Raw genomic sequence first — 23,031 nt, forward strand, 5'->3', positions numbered from 1 at the left:
AACTGATCAGGACCTCAATGCATGGAGAGGAGGAATTAATCATATTTAATTGCTTTGTGTACACTGCTTGAGAGTTGTTTTTTCATTATGCAGAATGCAAATCCTTCTCAGTAAATAAATAAAGTAGTAAAGTGATCTGCAATGAACAAAGTCATGCAATGTCTTAAAATAAAGAACACACGGAAGTGCAGCTGGTAAGAAGGGGTTAAGAGGATGTGGGGGGGGGAGGAACGCCATCACCTCCCCCCAGTGACCGAAGGGTGGTCCATTAAAGGACTCCGGGGGGCGTGGCCCTGTCCGAAGCCTATGGAGGTGAGGGCTAAAGGCAGGCCCCAGAGCGGTGACCCGGGGGAGCTCCTAGTCGACGTGCCTCGGCAGGAGACTCCCCCGATATAAGGTTATCCCTTCCCTGCGTCTCCAGCAAATGGGCTGGAGCCGGATAGTCGTTAGGACCAATGCCTAAGCCAATGCCTCTCATTCCTGAATTCAATAAAGTTGTGGCCTAATTTGCCCAATTAACCTTAAATTATGGTGTCTCGTGTCTTTATTTACCCTGGTGGGGGGCGGGAACTCGCCACGCAAAGAACACACAGAAGTGCAGCTGAAATCCCCTCATTCAGGTATTCATAACTGCTGAACTTTAGCCTGTCCTTCTCCCCGAGATGCATCATTCAATGGAGGAGTCTTTCTCTCTGGAGAAGACCCAGCCCAGTGGTGCAGTCCAGAATCCCACTGGCTTATTCTGCAATTAAAGTTGCCAGAAAACAAGGCAGGGATTTGCCTGCCCCACCTCACTAAGCTTTCAATAGGGGGGTGGTGTGGGCAGAAAGCAATTGGCCTGCACAGCTCCTTCAATGAAATCACCCACCAATTGCTAGAGATCAACTTCCTGCACACCCTGCTCTGCATTTATAATAAAGAAAGGCTCCAAAGTCCACCTCCTGATTTCTCCCAGCTCATTGCTTCCCTGTTCTCTTTATCTTGAGCAAACACCCTTGTTTTTTTGCTGTACCTCATAATAATAATTAAAAAATCATTATTTATTTTTATACTTGCAGTGTGTGTCGAGTTACATAAAGAGAAGATGAAAATGGCAAACAAAATTTCAGTGGGTGTACTCTGAATGAAAGTTAGTTGAATACAACACATGGAGCCCAACATTATTCTTTTTTCACAGGCCTAGGTAGCAAAAGGTCACTCAACCTTTCCCTCCCCCCCATAAAGGGTATTTCTATAATTTTATTTACGCGGTTGTGTCCACAAAGGTGGTCCAGAGACTTCCATCAGTTCAGTTATGGTCAGTGGGAGTTTGCTCAAGGCCAAGTGATTAAACCACATAATCATAGAATCATAGAATCTTAGAGTTAGAAAGGACCCAAGGGTTATCTAGTCCAACCTCCTGCAAATCAGGAATCTCAGCGAGATCATACACGACAGATGGCCACCGTGTCGGAAATCAAGCCCATATCAGGAGAAACTGGCAACTCTCCCAGGCACCCGGCATGATTCCCTGTTGACCTCCCTGGCTGCATTCCCCAGCAAGATCCAGGCTAGGTCGCAATAGGCGATCCTTCTCAGCCTGAGAAGAACACACCCCTCTTTCCTGTTCCCCTCCTCCCAGGCAGGGCAAAGAGATAGACAGAAACGTATTTACATGCCTTTATTTCTGTCTTTGCAGCATTACAAAAAACATGACTGCTCTCTTCAAACTCCAGCAGTCTAGTGACAAAAACTTCCTGGACAGGAATAAACGGAAGAGCTCATATTACACTCTGAGCTAATTTCGGTGCTTCACACTTTGAATAGACTGTCCCTGTTTCCCACGGGCAGTCCCAACATTCCCATCATGTTTACTTTTCAAGCTAGCACTTTGCAGCTGCATTGCATCCATATCGTAACACACCCAACCTCTCCTTAAAAACCTCCAAGGAAGGAGATTCCACCACCTCCTGAGGGAGACCATTCCACTGTCAAACAGCTCTTACTGTCAGAAAGTTTTCCCTGATGTTTAGCTGGAATCTCCTTTCTTATAACTTGAAGCCACTGGTTCGAGTCCTATCCTCCGGAGTAGGAGAAAACAAACTGGCTCCCTCTTCCATGTGACAGTCCTTGAGATATTTGGAGATGGTTTCCATATCTCCTCTCAGTCACCTCTTATCCAGGCTAAACATGCCCAGGTCCTTCAAGCACTCCTCATAAGATTTAGTTTCCAGACCCTTGATCATCTTGATCTCCGCCCTCTGCACACATTTCAGCTTGTCAACATCCTTCTTAAATTCTGGTGCCGAGAATTGGACACAGCATTCCAAGTGTGGCCTGTACATCCTCCAGAGTTGTCACCTTCTTCCCTGTTTTTGAGCTTTCAAGCCCTTGCAGTCCTGGGCTAGACAGAGTAGATCAGGAATTGGCTGCTTCTGCCCACGAACTTTGTCCTGTGTCTCCATTCCTTCACTGTCTTCCTCTGCTGTTGAGAGTTTGGGAGGTGAGTTCAAAATAAAAGGCTTGTGGCATCACGGTTGGCACCCAGAAGATGGAAGATATCTACAGCCCCTCCAGTGGTCACTTGTAGGTGGGTACCAAATAACAGTTTTGTTTCAGATTTATAAGATAAGGCTCTTTCAACATGCTGTGCTTCTAGAGCTGCTTCTACATCCCAACCCTATGCAAGTTTACTTGGAAGTAGATATCCTTGCAGTTGAGAGGCTGCTATCTCCTAAGGCTTTCAGGAGACTTAAAATGCTCCTTCTACTTTCAGAGTTATAAATTAGCCCAAGAAAAGGAAGATAACAGAGTGGTACATACAGCATGAAAATGCCTAGGAAGGCAATGAGAAGGGACCATGTCTCAGTGGAGAAACTTGGAAAGAGATCCATCTTGTTGACCTTTGATGTCTCTCTGCCTCTGGCTTTGATCGAGGAGTTCTATTCTTTCTGCTTGTTCAAGGCTGGAGCTCAAAGGGCAAAAATATTCTCACAGTATCGTTTGTGATCTGTTTGTCTTCCTTCAATTACTGGGCCAAGCTTGTTTCCTTCGATGTGAGAAGAGGCCAGGTGAGAATTCCTTGTCGTGGAAGTGGCTGGAGAGAGGGAGTTTTGCCACAGGTTCCCTTGGAAGATGGAGCAAGCTTTCTTTCTGCTGCTCTGGGGGCGAGCACCCAAACCGATGGATTCACTTGCAAGGAAGGATATTCCGGCAAAACCTTAGGAAGAATGTTCTATGAGCCATGTGTCAGTGGAATAAGTAAAGGTAAAGGTAAAAGGGACCCCTGACAGTTAAGTCCAATCGTGAACGACTCTGGGGTTGTGGCGCTCATCTCGCTTTACAGGCCGAGGGAGCCGACGTTTGTCCACTCCGCAGACAGTTTTTCCGGGTCATGTGGCCAGCATGACTAAGCCACTTCTGGCGCAATGGAACACCGACACCAGAGCAGCGCACGGAAACACCGTTTACCTTCCCGCTGGAGTGGTACCTATTAATCTACTTGCACTTTTTGTCGTGCTTTCGAACTGCTAGGTTGGCAGGAGCTGGGGCCGAGCAACAGGAGCTCACCCCATCGTGGGGATTCGAACCACCGACCTTTTGATTGGCAAGCTCAAGGCTCAGTGGTTTAGACCACAGTGCTACCCGCATCCATGGAATAGACTTCCTCAAAAGATGGTGGGCTGTCTTTCCTTGAAGGCTTTTAAACAGAGGTTGGATCCCTTTCAACTCTATGATTCTATGACAAACATGAAGACAGATTGAGGGGGGATCCAGCTGCCATGGTTACTCTGGTGACAACCTTTGAGGTGGTCCAACTCTGGTCCTCTGCACCCTGATGCTGTGGTTTTAAATCCAGAGAGCTCTTGCCTGCCAGTCTCTGGCCTCAGCGAGTTCCTGATCACATAACATCAAGCTCAGAGCCGGGATCCCAGAAATGGGGGCGGGCGGCAGGATTTTGAGCAAGCAAAATGACAGCCTCAGTCTCAGATACATTGACAAAATCAATGTCTGGTGGTGAACATCTGGAGTGAAATCAAAATTGAAAGTGAATGGGGCTAATGGTTGCAAAGATTACCAAATGCTCCTGGCAGCTGTGAGGCTAGAAGTAGCCAGTCATGGGAAGGCCGCAGTCACCCCCACCTCACAGGGGTGTCGTGGGGGTGGGGGCACCAGGGCAGTTTCCCTGGGTGCAAAATTATTAGGGGTGCAAAAATTCAAAAGGGGGGAAAAGGTAGTACAGTGGTACCTCGGGTTAAGAACTTAATTCATTCTGGAGGTCCATTCTTAACCTGAAACTGTTCTTAACCTGAAGCACCACTTTAGCTAATGGGGCCTCCCACTGCCACTGTGGCGCTGCCACGCAATTTCTGTTCTCATCCTGAAGCAAAGTTCTTAACCCGAGGTAATATTTCTGCATTAGCGGAGTCTGTAACCTGAAGCGTATGTAACCTGAAGCGTATGTAACCCGAAGTACCACTGTAATGATAAATTAAGAAGAAGAAGAGTTTGGATTTGATATCCCGCCTTTCACTCCCATTAAGGAGTCTCAAAGCGGCTAACATTCTCCTTTTCCCTTCCTCCCCCACAACAAACACTCTGTGGGGTGAGTGGGGCTGAGAGACTTCAGAGAAGTGTGACTGGCCCAAGGCCACCCAGCAGCTGCATGTGGAGGAGCGGAGAGGCGAACCCGGTTCCCCAGATTACGAGACTACCGCTCTTAACCACTACAGCACACTGGCTCTCTAATTAAGAATAGAGTGCCCTCCCCCTCACAGAGAATATCTCCCAGTTTTCACACGGGCAGACTGAGGAGCAGATTTGGGTGTTGGCCAGTTGTTAGGGCACCCTCTGTATGGGCTTTAGAAAGATACCCACTCCTGACCAATCCCCCGTCCCACTCTCAGCTGTGCTCAGTACTCATGGGGCACCGCAGCTGCCACTCAGGTCTCTAAGCTATTGCCCCTTTGTTCCAGCCTATTGGCAGGTGGTGTCAAGGATATTTGCCTTGCCCCGGGCACTAGCAATCCACAATACACCACTGCCACCTCCAAGGGATGGTGGCAATGTCCGAATACTCAACTCAGCCCTGGAGGATAGGCAAAGGTAAAGAGAAACAGGATAAATTTGACATGATTTGTTTTACTTATATTAATGATGTGAATAGCAATAAAACCAGGATTAGGCACCAATCAACAGATGCATCTTTATAGGGTGGATGTTTTTGTTTTGCTGTATTTTGGAGAAATCAATAACAAAAATAATTGTTTTTAAAAGGAAGCAGTAGGAACCTGGTTTTGTTCCTCAGCTGAGGATACTGTAGACTGTGACTCCATGTCCTGTTCCATGTCCAGATTCCAGAGTCATGCCAGTGAGTGACACTCAATTCTGATTCACTGTTTCAGAGTATTAAAGGGAGACGGCAGAAATGCTAAATTGTTGCTTGTGTGCAGTAAAGGACAGAATGAGGGCCAAAAAACTGCAACTCAATCCAGACAAGATGGAAGTATTGTTTCTGAATGGTCTAACTGCTCAGATGTGCAGCATTCGCCCAGATTCGGATGAAACTGCAATCCCTCATGAAGAAATAGGTTTGAAGTTGGTGGGGGGGGGGAGTGCTCCTCAATCCAGTTTTGTCTATGGAATCGCAGGTTGCTTCCATGACACAGAGAAGCTCGTACCATCTTAGACTGATGTGCCAGCTACAACCGGTCTCAGTTTTTCATGCTCTTGTAGCCTTGAAATTAGGGTGTGTTCACATGGCCCCCGATTCAAAATATTGAGGGGGTAGGAGCCCCAAGCGCCCCTTATACCAGGTGGCGGTGTACTGAAGTGTATATCATGCCAAAGGCAGATAATTGAAAATAGAGCTTCAGTATTGCTTCCTGGGAACGAGTGATACAATCATATTACAAGGGTCTTTCACCAACTGCAACTGCTACTTCTGAGCTGTTTCCAGACCCAGTTTTACACACTGTTAGGTGACTCTAACAACTCAACAAGGGAAGCCGCGTTTAACAAGGGAAGTTTAATCTACTAAACCACAGCAGATCTCATTTCTCTCCAGAGTGTTATTTAAATTAGGCTTGCACTGGTGGATTGGTCCTGTTTCTGCAAGAGCATTTCCACACACAGAGTTTTGAAAGAATGCATCTGAGTCACAGGGACCCAAATAAATCACATTACCCAGGACTGTGATGTGTGTAAATTCTAGGAAGGAGTTTTTGCAATCCTGGCTTGCACCGATTGAGTTTCCTGTCATTCAGTGGTCATGATTTGATGCCATAGCGATTCTTTCTTCCCAAGCAACCCTGAGGAATTCAAGTTGCATGTGCTCTGTATGGATCCCTTAACAAAATCTCCTCAGCACCCTCCCCAAACTACAGTTCCCAGAATTCCATGGGGGAGGCCAAGACTGGTAAACTGGTCTCGGACTGATAGAAAATTGTAGGCCGGCCATGCTCCAATTAATCATCATTGATGATCTGGTTTTAAAGGGGACTTTTAAAATCTATGGTACTTTATACTACAATAATTTTCAAGATGCCTTGCAACCAAATATATATAATATTGTTTTTAAAAATCTCCAAAACAGCCTTGAAATAATAGAAGCGACAGATCAGGCAAATGGAGGAATATTAAAGGATGGACAAATTTGCTAATTTGGGTTTCCCACTTTGCAAGTCTTAGATTTGCTTCGCCCCAATTCCACAGAGGGGTTTGCATGAACATTTGCACACATTCTTGGTGCCCATTTTCCTTGCAGATACGCTTTTGTATGAATGTTTCACAGTGCAAGCATTTTCTTTTTGTATTGCATTTTTATGTTGTGAACCGCCCCGAGATCTACAGATGAAGGGCTGGATACAAATTTAATAAGCAAAATAAATAAACTACTGTCAAGGGGAAGGAAGATGCAGAATTGCAGCTGAAAATGTTATTTAAGGTGAAATTGAGAAAGATAACAAATTTAAATTTAATTGGCTAAAAGGGTTGCTGAAAAACTGTAAAATAAGGATGCAAAAAAGGTGAGGTATGGGGAAGTCCGAGAAAGGAGGCTTATGAAAATGAGGTTAAGAATTTATATTTGTGTTTTTGTTTGTATTGGTGGATGTTTTTATGTCGTTGTTATTGTTTTGTTTTAAAATTGGAAAACTAATAAAAATTATTATAAAAAAAAAACTACTGTACATTTTGGTGAATTTGAACAGAATGAAAGCATTTTGGGGGTTTTTCCTGAATAGAATCCACCGTTTAATGTTACTTTCACTAAGATACACTTTTTGCATGAATCTTCCGCTGACAATGCACTAACAACACCCATTTTTGTGGGTGTTCTGTGGCTGGAAAACTTCAGTGCCAAATTCAGAGAAGTGTGAAGCTGTAAAGAGAGCTCTGTTTCAGTTTGCAAATCAGCTTGATCTGCTTGAACCATTAGTAGTTCTCTTTGGGGAAACTTCCCAGAGCAAGACCCGAACCTTTGGCACTCACTGCCGAAGTGACTGAGACACGACCAGGCTTCACTCCTCCTTCTGAGGACCACCTCGTGGCACCATCTTCAGAACTATTGGTTTCTCCGGCACTAAGAAGGCTTGGTTGCTCATCTTAAGGGGAATCTGCAGCAGGGTGAGAATCGAGAGAGCAATCAGCACATCAGTCAACCCATCTTAACATCAAGACCCCAGCAGAAGATCACAGGGGAGTTTCCCTGGTGAAATATACTCATTAGAGTCGCAAAGTGATTCCATGCTCTTTATTCAGCTCATAGTGGTGAGGAGGAATGAATCAAAGTCCCCTCAAAGTATCTGCTTTATATACATTATTTACACAATGGGCTGCACATGATTGGCTAATTCTGGAATTCTACTGTAAGCCAATCAGGTTGTGGATTCACTTATATCTGGAGCATGATTGGGTGGTTCCTGCCAACCAATCATACTGCTGCATTGTTCTAGGACCAATCAGACGGCTGCATTCTGAATCCTATTGTTCTAGGACCAATCAGACTGCTGCAATTTGGATCCTATTGTTCTAGGACCAATCAGACTGCTGCAGTTTGGATCCTATTCAACTCAGTACATAACACCTGGCTTAAATCAAAACATGCAGTATGATGCTACCTATGCCTTGGGCACTGCTGCCAGACATTGAAACTCCAAGTGTCATGCCCCTTGCCCCTTCCTTACACACACACACACACATACACCATCCAACCTCCTCACCGGAGTTTCCTTGCAGACCCTGAAGGAAAAATGCTGCACCAGGATTGCAATTGCCACCTTCATCGTGACGAGAGCAAAGCGCATTCCCAGGCAGTTCCGGGGACCAGCTCCAAAGGGCAGGTATAAGTAGGGATCCACTTGATCCTTGTTCTCTTTGCTGAACCTAGTTGCATTCACAGAGACGAGAGAAATGGAGGCTGGGTAAAGAACCATCTTCTCGGTGGTGGCGCCCACCCTGTGGAATGCCCTCCCAAGAGAACAACAACTACCAGACTTTTAGAAGACATCTGAAGGCAGCCCTCTTTAGGGAAGCTTTTAATGTTTGAAATGGATTACAGTGTTTTAATATCTGGTTGGAAACCACCCAGAGTGGCTGGGGAAGCCTGGCCAGATGGGCGGGGTATAAATAATAAGTTGTTGTTGTTGTTGTTCTTGGCTTGGCGGCTCAGCCACCTTCCAGTTTAGCCAGGACAGCTGGCCAGGCGAAAAGGAGAAGGAGGCATCACCCAAACTCAAAGGCCCAGCCAGGATTCAGCTTGCCTCCCTGTGGCTCTGGAAGGTGGCAGGACCTCAGCCAAGAGATGGAGAATGTTATAGGGGTGTCTGGATGCGCCCCTCTCAGGCTTTTGTGCCCGGAGCCCAGGATTGCATGCCAACCCTCCCTTCCATTCTAGATAGGGGAGTGCAGTGCCTCCTTACCCTGCCCCCACCAGATTGGGGCAGCTCATGTGGGACATGGCCACACTATTTTGGGGTCCCACTTCTTTTCTCCCCTTGTGAACGTGGCACCCATTTAGTGGCTTTCCACCCCCTCTCAGGAGCAGCCATTCTGTGACACATCACACCTTGTGGCAGGCATTTTATGAATAGCAACCCCAGCATTTGCTCAAAATGACAGGTGTACCCCCAGGCCCGAAAAAGTTGGTGATGTCTGATTTATTTTCACCTCCAGTTGGGCATCTGCAAAATGCTGGTATCAAAATTGGCATTGTGATGTTTCTATCACTTTCTAATTCTATTACAGTTTGTTTGCTATGTTTATATGCCTTAAGTCCCTGTGGGATATAAATAAATGTAACCAAATGATGATGGTGATGATGTCAGCAGCCCAGCTGAGCCGAAATCAGGAGCAGCTGATGATCTACTAGTGGTTAGGTGGATCTTTCACTCATGTCAAACAAATATCCTTTATTAGGCATAATACACCACTCATGAACTAACAAGCATCATATACAAACTGTATAAAATAAGGGCTTAATGAACACAGTTTATCCCAGTCTTATTCTTAACTCCAAGAAATAAATCGATGAACATAGATAATATAATACAGCATAGCAACATCACCTACCATTCAAAACCACTAAGTCTCTTTATCATGGCCCATTCTTTCTTCATGAACAGCACTTAAAAATTCAGCCGCTATTAAAGTAATTTGATCATCGCTGTCCGCCAGCAGGTCCTGAACAGTTGGTTGTGTAAACATCTGTCTATTAAATTTTAGGGCCTCAAATAATTGTCTTCTGGCATAACTGCCAAAAACACAGGAGAAGAATATATGCTCTAGAGTATCGGGTTCCTGTTTTCTACATTTGCAGAGACGCTCTAATTCTGGAATAGCTAAGTATCTTCCTCTCACTACCACCGAGGGAAACATGTTAAATCTGGCCAACATAAACAGCCTACACGAATCATGTTTCTTCAGATTTGTCATGTATCCCTTTTGGAAATCTCTACACAAAGGGAGATTTAAGTGGATCGGAGAGCAAGTGCTGAGCTTTGCAACCTCAAGCATGGCGAGAACACTTTTTTCTGTGAGAGTCTTCCTGATAGTTTCCCATATAACTTTGGGATCAGAGATTTCAAAGTCAGTTAGAATGAGCCAAGCAAATTACAGGCCTATAAGTTTGTTACCATGCATAAGTAAAATCTATGCCAAATCTCTGCTGATTAAATTGGAAGAATGGGTGCTGGCAAAAGGTCTACCTGGTAAAGAGCAGGCTGGTTTTAAGGCAGGCTTGTCAACTCTTGACCAGTGTCTAGTGTTAAGTCATCTAGTGGATAAATACGTCATGAGAAATAAACGAAAACTCTTTGCGGCATTTGTGGATTTAAAAAGTGCCTTTGATTCGGTCGACCGCAACAAACTATGGACTAAACTAGAACACCTTGGTATCGACCCATATCTACTTAGATTTCACTCATGTCATTCGAACATGTGGCCTTTCATCAGGTGGCGTATATTCAGAGCACAAGGTTTTTTGCAGTGGGATGGGAAGGGTTACCTCTCAGGTCTGAATTCGTCAGGTTCCGGCCAGTATTCAGGGTCCCGATGAAGCGTATAGGGAGGAATGATCACATTCATGTCCTTCAGGATAGTGACCCCATTGATTTCTACATCTTTCTTGCAGGTTCTTTCAATCCGTCCTCCAAGGGGATACAGCCTTTGCGTTTCGCTCAGGACCATGTCAAGATATTCCAGTTGCATGATGGCATCGTACGTGAGAGGAGCCTTTGGGGGGATTCAAGGGGGAAGATTAATTGTAACCGGTGAGACCCTGAACCAGCCTGACACAGAGACCTTAAGAAGGAAAGATCTCAGTTGAGGTGGCCTTGTTCTGAGATTTCTGTCCTTGAATGAGAAAACCTTCCGTGGGTTGCATTCAACAGCTGCAAAGGTGGGATGCAACTTACACAACTGACCTGTTTCTCTCTCCACTGTCCCAATCTAAGATGGCTCAGGTGCTAAGATCCTCAGGTGAGCCCCTTCTCTTCATCCCATCAAAATCAGAAGCCCAACTGGCGATGACTCAAGAGAGACAGGGCCTTTTCTGTGGTTGCTCTGAGATTGCACTATTCCCTCCCAAGAGGGGATAGACTGGCTCCCTCTCTGTCATCCCTCTGCCAGCAGGCTAAGACCTTCCAGTTCAAACAGGCCTTTGAAATTTAAGGTCCAAGTCATGCTGACCACTGAGCTGATGTCAGGGCAAACTGGATTTTAACTGCTGGTACTAAATTGTGTTTTGATGTATTTTCACTTGAGTTTCTAACTGGTTCATTTTTATTACTCCTCTGTCCCCCAAATTAGATAAATAACTCTCCTGTAACTCCCCCATCCAAAAAACCTTCTCCATTAGGTCTGGCCTCACCTTTGCAACCCACACATTCTTACCTTGTTGGGCAGGATGGTATCTATCTCATCTTGAAGCTTCTGCTGGACATCTGGATAAGTGGCCAAGAGGTAGGCCGCATAACCCAGGGAGTTGCTGGTGGGTTCGTATCCAGCAAAGACAAAGATGAAGGACTGGGCTAGGATTTCAATGTCAGTCAAGCCTGCAAACAAGCAGAAGTGAGAGAGTTCAAGTGTAAACAAGTACAGCCTGTAGTCTGGCCGGGAACATGATCCGTGCAGGTAACATGCATTGCACTGCAATGCAATGGTTTTCTTTTCTTTGCAAACAATAGTGCCAAAATCAAAACAGTAGCTCATGCGTTTCTCTCCCTCTGGGGTTGTTTGATGCACTCAAGAACAGGGCCAAGAAATGGCCAGGTTCCCAAGGTTACTAATAACACCTTGGCTTTTTTAAAAAAAACCCCACAAAACCCTATATTGTCTTCTTTTCTCTGTTGTTTTAAACAATCCAGCAGTCTCTGGGAAAACAACTTCCTGGTTCACAGGTAGAGCAGCAACACCTTCTTGATCAGTCCTTGCAGCACACACATAATAAAGGACCATGCAATGGGCAGTGGCTCCCTAAGCAGACAGTAACTCACTCTGGGGGGGGATTTCCTAGGGGGTGCCAAGAGGCAAGGGGGTGCTGGACTATCAGATTTTGAAAAGCTGGTCTCACGGAATCAAATTCATGAGTTTTGTTGAATTAATTAAACTAAACCCTTTTAATGCGATTTTTCAATCAAGGTGCAATCAATTGTTGCTGTTTTGAATTTTATTGTGTCATTGTCTTCCTTAGGGTGTTGTGCAAATCACTATTTGTATAGTAATGCTTTTGAGAGGGGAGGAAGTACTGAGAATGAGTTTGTGGAATCAAGGGAGTGGTGGCCCAGGGGAAAAAATGGGAATTAATCCTCGGAACAGTCCTCCAGGCAACTTAAATAAGGGGGAAAGTGATATTCTGAGGCCTTTACCACTGAGTGTAATGACAAGGGAGAATATGGCCTTTTAGGTTGTGGCTCTTTCTGTGCAAAACTCTCCCCTGCAAGGTCTGCCAAGCGCCTTCACTGACCTCTTTTTAGCACCAGGGAAAGGCTTCCCTCTGGCTTTTGATAGACTGAGATGATGCTTTGCTGCTATTAGTCTGCTGCCCAAGCTTCCTATGGCTTTTATGGGACTTGTTTTGTTCTGCTTTATGGTATAATGTATTTATATTTATATTTTAAATATGACTTAAGTCGCTTGGAGACGTTTGAGTTACAAGAGACTGGAAAGTCATTATTATCAACAACATACGAAGATTGGGGGGTTGGTTTGGAATTGTGTCTGTGGGTGCAGTCTTGTTTCTGGCATCCTTCTGTCTTGAGAGTGTGCCTCTGGGGATGAAGTCAAATTGCTGTATTTGCAGCACTGAAGTGACCCCTCCAGAACCCCAAGCTTGGGCTGTGTGTCTGGATGTCCTGGGCTGCCCAGAAGACAAGAACCCCCCTCTTGGCCTTGCTGATGTCCAAAGGAAAGCAAAGCAAGACATTTGGCACCAGCTGCAGGAGTTGCTGGAAGGAGATGTACAAGACGCCATCCAGTCATCTTAGGGACTTAGGCACAAACCCCTGAGGAAGAGCCAGTGTGGTGTAGTGGTTAAGAGTGGTAGATTCATAATCTGGTGAACTGGGTTCGCATCCCTGCTTCTCCACATGCAGCTGCTGGGTGAGCTTGGGTGAGTCACACTTCTTTGAAGCCTCTCAGCCTCACTCACCTCACAGAGTGTTTATTGTGGGGGACAAAAGGGAAAGGAGATTGTTAGCCGCTTTGAAACGCCTTCAGGTAGTGGTAAAGCGGGATATCTTCTTCTTCCGCTCTGGATTTGTGTAGAGTTTACTCCTCAGCCTTTTCTTCTACCAAAGATATCCCACCAAAGTTTAGGATCAGAGTTTTCCCACTCCTAGATGGGCTGCCTTCCCAAGTGGAGGAGACCCATTTGCCCCTCGCTTCCCTCTACAGCACATGCAGAGACTGTCTTTGGACACACTATTGGTCTCGTCCCCTCAATCTGCTGGAGCCTGTCTTCACGTGCAAGTGAAGTTCCTAAGTCATCGAGGATTTGGGCAATTTCAACTCCTCAGGAAAGACAACTCGGGAACATGATCTGTATAGGTAATATTCATTGCATTGCATTTTTCAAACTGGGATAGGCAATTTCAAGTCTTCAGGAAATACAACTTCCCTTCAGGTCAGTTAAACTGTGTGGCGTTACCGTTATAGGAGTGGTTCAAGCCATTGCTCTGGTGGTCAGTCTTGGCACTTTGGGAGTCGATCATCAGCTGCAGGAAATCCACCCGGCCCTAACCAGAAAACAAATAAACCAGTGGAGAAAATGTGCGGCAGAGAGACTCCCATGGGGGCCACTGGGCCGAGATGGTTTGAAGCCCCTGGTTTTTTAAAGGGCTAAATACAGCCATGAGAACTGGCCCCCTTTGCCCTTGAGGACATTGGCCGTGTGATCATCTCACTGTAATTAGGCACAACTGGACATACTGAGGGGGTAAAAGAGTCAAAAAGCAGTGAAGCAGCACAGAGAAAAGTTGAATCCTGGGGGATTTTTCAGTGAAAAATCACACACACACACACACACACACACACACACACAATGAAAGCCCTTTTCCAAGCCAAAGATATTCACCCCCAAATTACGGCACAGTCTTAATTCTTACCTTTTGCCCTTCTTTCTGCCGCGTTTCCTTCATTTTTGCAAAGGACCTTGAAAAGAAGCTTAAAGCTTCTGCGTTGAATAAATTCACATTCATTAATTTGAGAAGAGGAATCAAGAATGGGAACGTGGCTGCAAGAGACAGAAATCATACGGTGAACAGAAATCAACCTTCCTGAAGCAAAGCATTAGATATGCTGATAGGTAGATAGATTTCTGTAGATAATTATTGATAAACTTTGGTTTGGTCTAAGGATCATAGCTTGCAAGCCTTAATAGAGCCTGGTCAACCTCATTGTGAATCTCAGGGTTGAAATTTCTGTATATGCAATCCATGTATGAAGATATGTGCATTTTGTTACATTGCATGCACACTGATTACACCCTCCCAGAACTTCCCACACATGTACCTAATGGTAGGGCCAGTTATTAGTATAATCCTCACAATATTTTAGATCCAAGTGCAGTCTAGAAAGAAATCCTAATTTGGAAAGGCCATCATGGCTCAATGGTCGACCCACATTCGGTCCTCGTGACCAGGCTGGGCTGGGAATGGCCCGTCAGAAACCCTGGAGGACCTAGTCGAAAAATCTGTAGAAAATTCTGTGCTTGATGGACCAGAAACATAATAACCAGGCTGCAAACTTCCACTGGGCCATCAGAAATCAGAAGCCAACTTACCTATCAAAACGAGGCGTGGATCAAAAGCGGCAAACTTGGTCATCTTCTTCATCTCCTTGACAAAAGGATCTGCAGGGTTGTTCATAGAGTCAATGTTCACACCAAACGAAGTACTGGTGACGACATCCATGCTGTAGGCTCCAAAGACACTGGGAAGTGAACAGAGCAGCCAAATCAGGCTCTCAGTATACTTAGTATTTTCCATAGGCCTATTTCTGGCCACCCAATGTGATCTGGATTCACCTGAAAGGCAGCCCACATTGTATGCTATGCTATTTTTGACTGAGGCCTTTCCTGGCTCAAACCACTTACTCCTTCATAACCACAAATTCATTCTTTTCCACTTTCTTCTGAACGTTCTGCATCAAAACCTCCCCGTAGTGTTTGATGATGGGAAACATCTGAAATACAAATCAATGAACAGAGATGTCAACACCTAACGGCAGTTAACCTTCCTGGCTGCAATGGAGTTCTGGATATCCTGTGACTTGCTCATCACTCATCAAAAATGCAATCACGAAAGATGGGCTTCATTTTTTGTTTTGCTTTGGTATTTTTGTTTCACCATGTTGAGAACTGGCTGGTCTAGCTCGTAATGATACTACTTTGCAATTATAGTATATGGAGTGATATCTCCAGGAATCAACCTCCATCTTAGCTCTGATTCGCAGGTGCCCATTAATTAGTCAAATTAATCTAATTAATTATCAATTAAAGTTTGCAACTCTAGTTTAAAAAAAAAGTCAAAGAGATCCACTGGCTTGATATCTGTGGCTGTTTTTTTAAGAGAATTAAGCTGAGAAAAAATCCAAAACATAGACTTTGCAACCTCACATTCTTAGGCATTATGCTTCAGCCACTCTGGCTATCAACAGAATTGGATTATTCCCAAGATTCAGACTGAATAGACTCAATGGTTCTTGAACTGTACGACCCATATTTACCAGTGGAAGAGCTGAATATTTTATTCTTTTCAATACTTAATATAGTTTTCTTTTTTTTACCTCCTTGAGCTTCCCGCTGGTGAAGGTTGGAGAGAGAATAGTGCGAATCCTCTTCCATTGTTCGTCCTTTGCCACTGAGACAGCAGACTTCAAGATCCCAACTAAACCTAAATCCTAAAGGAAACAAAGCAGTTTCAAACCATTGAGTGGCAAAGTCATGTTTTGAACCCATGACAGATCTGGAACCAATAATATCCAACAGGGAATTGTAAACGGAATAAACATGGCGTGCGGTGATGACTGGGCAGCTAAGTTCACACTTAACTTTTGGAGAGGGATTAATCTGCCCTCCCCATTACCCCACCCTGCCCCAGTTTGGTGCCAATGGAGTGACATGTATGAACTCTCTTCCTTCCATAATACTATTGTATACTTAAGAAGTGAATGCCTACCCGGCGGTTGGTGAAAGTGGTATAACACTCTTTCACGAGGACGGCTTTTATAATAGCCGGATCCAGCGTAGCTAACAAAGGCTTTCGACCCTCGTAAATCCTGGATTAAGAGTAAAGAATGGTATGTTTTTGAGATCCCAAAGAGATCCAGTTGCAGATAAGAGTATTTTCCCACCCCAGATCATTTCCTCCTTGGGATCAAGGAATGGGATTTGGGCCAACGTGAGAAATACAAGCAGGCCATAAAAGGTCACTTACCCCCAGGTCCTCCCATATTTCTGAAAGCACTCTGTATCAAAGTTCATTAACCCCTGTGGAAAGACATTTAAGAAAGTTAAGAATAGCCTTTCTGGACTGGATCAAGGCTCATTTTAAGGAGCACCTCTGATCCCAAGAGGGGGGAGCAGAAAGGGGCCTCAGGAAACCTCTTGAGCGGGGCAGGAATGTCACCAGACACGCACCTTACGATAGGACCAGATATTTCCAAAGAAAGGCAACGGCGATGGACCTGGAATGCCCAGTTTCTTGAAGACGCCATACGGCCAAAATCCATATCTGTTTATTTTGTAAAACGAGAGAGGGGGAGGGGGAGAGAGAAAGAGATACAAATCTGTCAGCAGAGCATGAAAGCCTGTCCAGGGTTCAGAGGGGAAACCTGGCAGGTTGATGCACCTGTGTGTGGGCTCCTCCTGTTAAAAAATCCCACAAGGAACTGACTTGGGCACCACAGTGCAAAAAAATGAGATGATATGGGCTAATATGCAACCCAGGCCTTCAAGAGAGAAGACGAAGAAGAGGAGTTTGGATTTGATATCCCGCTTTATCACTACCCGAAGGAGTCTCCAAGTGGCTAACAATCTCCTTTCCCTTTTGTCCCCCACAACAAACACTGTGAGGTGAGTGAGGCAGAGAGACTTCAGAGAAGTGTGACTGGCCCAAGATCGCCCAGCAGCTGCATGTGGAGGAGCAGGGATGCGAACCCGGTTCACCAGATTACGAGTCCTCCGCTCTTAACTACTACACCACACAAGTACAACTGAATAACTCAAAGTACATTGTTGAGCTGTGGCACACAATGGGCGGGGCCACAGAGCCAGTTGCCCTGGACCCAAAATTCTTAGGGGCAATGAGAAATTTAAAATTATGTACCCTTCTCCTTCAAACATTCTACACAACTTTGCAACATTTTGCCATATTTTTCTGGCCATACTGTCCTTATGTAATCCTGATCGGTGAATTACATAATACCTATTTATAGTGTGATTTCCCCTTTGAATATACAGACACTGTTGTGTTCCATAGCTTGCTTTAAGGAAATCATAATTAAGACATTCATTCTTTCACCGAGGTGCAACAGACGCCTCTTTCTCTAGCCTCCTTGTCCCCATGTTGTTTGTAACTCTGACAGTTGCCAGTGTGTATGTGTGCAGATAGTAATTGGATTGCTTGGTTAATTGTGTTGTTCTGACATGTTGACAGGTTAGTTTTCGTTTTCTGCTGACGTAGTAGCCATTTCTTGTTCTTCATAATTCTGTTTCAGCATACTGTATATATATATATATATATATATTCATTTTTTAATGGTTTAAACATTTACAAAAGTGAATGAATGGTTATGCAGTGAAGGGGCTGAGTGGTAAAAAGCAAAAAATAAAAAGGCAGACATTGTTGGATACTGAAAAACATAATTTTATCAATTAACAAATTCGGCACACGTGAGTTTGACTAAGTTTGTTGTGACATTAAGAATCTTTTTAACCAGTGGGGGTTGTTTTCCCTTAAAAATGTTTAGGGGTGCTCTCATTCTGACTCAAGAAAACCACATTTTATAGTTTAATCGGGGAAAATAAATAAGTAAATGGACAAAAGTACAAAGATTCACAAAATGTTTAGGGGAATATGTACCCCTGCGTACCCCCAGAAAAAAAGCACTGTTTTTAACTGTCACTGTTTCAACTGCTAGTTGTGAAAGAAGTTTCTCAAAACTTTAATTAATCAAAATATAAAAAAGCACTGCTTTTACAATGAGGGAAGTCATTCTGCAACTAAAGTTGCCAGAAAACAAGTCAGGGATTTATCTGCCCTACCTCACTAAGCTTTCAATAGGGGGTTGATGTGGGCAGAAAGCAACTGGCCTGCACAGCTCCTTCAATGAAATCACCCACCAATTCCTGGAGATCAACTTGCTGCACACCCTGCTCTGCATATATACAATAATAAACAGGCTCCAAAGTCCACCAGCTGATTTCTCCCCTGCAAATCCAGCTCTTTCCTTCATTGTTCTGTTTGTCTTTAGCAAACACCCTTGGTTTTTTGCTGTACTTTAAAAGAAACATTATTTTTATTCTTGCATGTATGAGTGTTGAGTTATATGTGAAAAGATGAAAATGTCAAACTCAACTCAGCATCTCACCTTCCCCTCCCAACCTGAAGACACAGCTGAGATCAAAATAAAAACAGGGGAGTTCATAAGCCCTGGAGCAGAAAGAGTCCAATCGTTGCTGCTGTCCAGGGCTGTTTTTCTAGAAAAAGAGATGATGGAACTCACCAGGAACCTTCTCTTAGGTGCCCACCTGACAGGTACCAGAACCCACCTAAGAGGTGGTGGAACTGAGTTCCTGTGAGTTCCCCCTGGAAAAAGCCCTGCTGCTGTCAATATAAAGGGAAATGTAAACACAGCCGCATAATACGAAATGTGACAGGTACACTTTGTCCTGCAGAGTCTTTGTTCTTGGGCAGAATAAACAGCCACTAGTCTGCTATAAAAGTCTTTCGGGGGGGGGCAGGTTGCCCTCCCAAATTGTTTGCGTCCATTTTCCACAAAGTGCCGTCTCCCAAATTATGTGATATCATTTTTGGTACATCGGTAGCTTTTGCTTCTTTTCAATCTCCGGCTATCAATATTCTTGCTGCCATTAACAAGCAATCAATTATATGTCCGTATAATAGCCCTAGAGTTGTCGCAGCTAACAATGCTATTTCGGGTTGGGGGCGGGGTTCCAAAAAATATTTTATTAATAAATCAAAGATAAAAGAGCAAAAGGAAATACTGTCACAGGAAGTTGAAAGCAGCATATGGCTGAGAATTGTTGTTGAATTTGTTCCAAAACAGCACACACACACAAATAATTCTCGCCCTGTGTTTCCTGAATTGCAGAGGGCTAGAGTAGATCAGTGTTTCCCAACCTTGTGCCTCCAGCTGTTTTTGAACTACAACTCCCATCATCCCTGACTAGCAAGACCAGTGGCAAGGGATGATGGGAATTGTAGTCCAAAAACAGCTGGAGGCACAAGGTTGGGAAACATTGGTCTAGATGACCACTGGGGATTCATTGCAGCTTTACAATTCTGTGACCCCCAACTTAATAAAAAATCTTCTTTACTTATATGGTTCTTTATGTTGATTGATATAGCCAGTTGAAGTAAGTAGGTGTTAACCTTCAGGGGGTGTTGTTTTTCCACATCATCCCTTCAGGAATTTAGCTTACAAGTCAGGCAGTGAGACCTGCTTCAACTGTCTCCCCTCCTGAGAATTATCACTGGATACAGAATCGTAGAATCCTAGATCATCCATGACAGATGGCCATCCACCCTCTGCTTAAAAACCTACACGGAAGGAGAGTCCACCACCTCTCATGGGACCCTGTTCCACTGTTGAACAGCTCTTACAAACTCTAGGTACCATCCCCATATAGATCTATCCATGCAGCAGAAGCAAATATTCTTTTTTAAAACATTAACTATGGGATATAATTAAATCAGAAACGGGAACCAAACACACACATGCTGAATTCTATTCATATTGGGTTGCAAACATTGCTGGTCCTCCTGAGAGCAGACTCATTGAAATTAATAGGTGTGACTAGCTTTGATCAATTAATTCCAGTGGGTCTACTCTGACTGAAAGTTGGTTGGATACAACACAGAGAGCCCAACAACAGAGTAATTACATTCTGGGTAGCAAAGAGCTGGGTAGCAAATCTCATCCCACCTCTCACCCTCCATAATGGCTATAGTACTCAATTAGATTGCTATAATGTTCTTTACATGGCTGTGTCCATGAAAATAGTTCAGAAAATTCCACCAGCCCAGTGATAGCCAGAAGTGTTTTGTTGATGGCCAACTGATCAAACCACATGAGGCCAACCCTACATCCATCTCCAGAGTTGTCACCTGCTTCCCTAGTTTTAAGCTTTAAAGGCCTCACAGTCCTGGGCTAGATAGAATAGATCGGGAATTGGCTGCTTCTGCCCAAGAACTTTGTCCTGTGTCTCCATTCCTTCACTCTCTCCCTCTGCTGTTGAGGGACCACTTCTAGGTGGGTGCCAAATACAGTTTTGTTTCAGATTTATAAGATAAGGCTCTTTCAATATGCTGTGCTTCTGGAGCTGCTTCTACAACCCAACCATATGCAAGCTTCCTTGGAAGTAAATATCCTTGCAGTTCAGAGGCTGCCATCTCCTATGGCTTTCAGAAGAAGAAGCAGATTTAAAACGCCCCCATTTCTTTTTCACAATTAGAAAACAGCCAAAGAAATAATAAAAGAATGATACATACAGCATGAAAAGGCCCAGGAGGGCGATGAGAAGGAACCATGTCTCAGTGGAGAAGCTTGGAAGGAGATCCATCTTGTTAGCCCTTGATGACTCTCTGGCTTTGAATGTGGATTTCTACCCTCTTTATACTTGTTCAGGGCTGGAGCTCAACAACAATTTCGCAATAGCTTTTGCTATCCATTCACCTTTGCTCTGATGACTGTCAGATTGACTCAGTCCAAGTTTCCTTTCTCTGAGGCCCGGTTAGTATTCCTTGTCACAAAAGAGGCGAGGCCTGAGAGTGGGTGTGTTGCCTCAGGTACCTTCTTATGTAAAAACCTCCTGCCAACCTCTCCAGCAGGTGCATGATGTCATCTTCTGATTCCTTTTACTACAGAGCAGCTTTCGCTCACCTGGTGCCCTTCAGATCTCTGAAAAGCCAAGGGGCTGTGTCATTTAGCCACCTTTCAAGGGGTACAGTTGCCTTATCAAAGTGCCTGGAACATGAAGGAACATTCTTTCACCTCTGGTGGACTTGCCCTAGAGTGAAGGTTTTCTGGGAAATGATTTATAATGAACTGAAAAAGGTATTTAAGTATACCTTCCTTAAGAAACCAGAGGCCTTTCTCTTGGGCATTGTTGGTCAGAGTGTGCAAAAGAAGGATCGAACCTTTTTTATGTATGCTACAACAGCAGCAAGGGTACTCATCGCTAAAAGCTGGAAAACTCAAGAATTACCCACACTGGAAGAATGGCAGATGCAACTGATAGACTATATGGAACTGGCAGAGATGACTGGCAGAATCCGAGACCTGGGAGAAGAACTGGTGGAGGAAGACTGGAAGAAATTTAAGGACTATCTACAAAAATATTGTAAATTGTATGAATGTTAAGAAAGATGTAAGATTAGCAAAAACACGGCTCTAACAAACTAGTTATAAAGAATATAAATTTAAATTTAATTGGTAGATGAAAAGATAAATTTTGGATAAGTAATATTTTATGATTAAGCTTCAATAAGAGTATGTTAAATCCCAAAATTTGAGACATTAAATATTGGAAAATTATATTATATGAATTAAATTAAGTTAATAATTTGCTGGTAAAATCTATGTTTAGAAAGCAGGAACAAGAGATGTGAGGAAGTCCAAAGATGAGAATGAAATGTGGATAATGGAAAATATTTTGTTATTATGTATGTTTTTTATTGGTTATACAAAAATTTAATAAATATTATTATAAAAAAAAAAACAAAGTGCCTGGAACATGGAGCAAGCTTGCTTTCTGCTGCTCTGGAGGTGAGCACCCAAACGAATGGATTCAAGTTACAAGAAAGGAAATTCCATCGAAACCTTAGGGAGAATGTTTTGGCTGTAAGAACTGTTTGACAGTGGAACGGTCTCCCTCCAAAGGTGGTGAACTCTCCTTCCTTGAAGGCTTTCCCAACAGAGATTGGTTTTCTTATATTAGTGATATAAATGGCAAAAAGACCAGGATAAGACTCCAGTCAACACATGCATCTTTAGAACGTGGATATTTAAATGCACCCTGAGCAACACGTGTTATTTGCAACAGGAGGGAGCAATCCCCCCGGCTTCTTCTGCAGTCTGCCTTATCTCTGCCTCTTGGCCCACCTCTCCAGCCTCTGCTTCTTCCTCCGCTTCTGGACTGCTCTCTGCCCCAGCCTCTTCCTGATCACACCTTTATTGTCAAAGGTAACACTTACAGTTTCTTCCAAAGCTCTGGATACCCACACATTCCCATCTAAAATCTGTGGGATATAATCCACTGAGAGCAGTCAAGTACAACATTCCTTGTTTTCCTAGAGTGGACATGCAAGTGTATGTTTGGTCCAGCCAGTCAGAACTTCCTGTTCCTCCTGGCCTGGGGCATCCTTACTTGCATGGGACTAGTGGGTGGGCGTGTAAAAGGAAAAGGCATGCTGCCACTCTCTTTCTTTTCCATCTTCCTTTCGTTCTGTGAACTGCTGGACTCCTAGCCTGCAGTCACTAGGTAAATCTCCCTTATGGGGTAAACCTGTTTGTATATGTGTGGAACTTGAAGCCTTAAGCCTGCCTTCAGGGATCACACTGTGCTATGCCTGATCATGAGTAAAATTTATTTTTGTTACTTATGAATAAGACTGTGGTGTCTTTATTCTTTTACGAGGGTGTGATGGGATAATGAGCTGCTTGTGCGTAAAAGCTTGATCCCTCAGAGCTTACTCAGTGTAGTAAAGCTCTGCCTTGAGCGGAGCCCTTTGGCATGGCTCCGTCAGTCGCTGGTAGAATCTGACAGTGGGCGTCTGTGGAAACGTTTCCAACATAAAAGCTGTTTAACGG

At 44.1% G+C, this 23,031-nt stretch overlaps 1 protein-coding gene and 2 long non-coding RNA genes across 3 annotated transcripts; 1 reads left to right on the forward strand and 2 right to left on the reverse strand.

Moving 5' to 3' along the window:
* Window positions 1-7,209: 7,209 nt before the first annotated feature.
* On the reverse strand, window positions 7,210-20,868 carry LOC307203210 (cytochrome P450 3A29-like). Its single transcript, XM_079953863.1, has 13 exons — window positions 20,712-20,868; window positions 16,616-16,709; window positions 16,413-16,465; window positions 16,155-16,254; window positions 15,763-15,876; window positions 15,071-15,159; window positions 14,759-14,907; window positions 14,082-14,209; window positions 13,625-13,712; window positions 11,371-11,531; window positions 10,484-10,710; window positions 8,202-8,364; window positions 7,210-7,595 (listed from the first exon to the last, which is right to left on the reverse strand). Exons 1-13 carry the CDS (start codon window positions 20,780-20,782, stop codon window positions 7,500-7,502), a joined length of 1,533 nt encoding a protein of 510 aa, XP_079809989.1. The 5' UTR covers window positions 20,783-20,868; the 3' UTR covers window positions 7,210-7,499.
* Window positions 17,828-18,302, reverse strand: LOC307203356. Its single transcript, XR_013833183.1, has 2 exons — window positions 18,169-18,302; window positions 17,828-18,085 (listed from the first exon to the last, which is right to left on the reverse strand). It is a non-coding gene; the product is annotated as an uncharacterized lncRNA (long non-coding RNA).
* On the forward strand, window positions 18,810-19,274 carry LOC307203372. Its single transcript, XR_013833202.1, has 2 exons — window positions 18,810-18,908; window positions 18,941-19,274. It is a non-coding gene; the product is annotated as an uncharacterized lncRNA (long non-coding RNA).
* Window positions 20,869-23,031: the final 2,163 nt, after the last annotated feature.

This window comes from Podarcis cretensis (genome assembly GCF_951804945.1).
Source record: "Podarcis cretensis genome assembly, chromosome: 14".
NCBI lineage: Eukaryota > Metazoa > Chordata > Lepidosauria > Squamata > Lacertidae > Podarcis > Podarcis cretensis.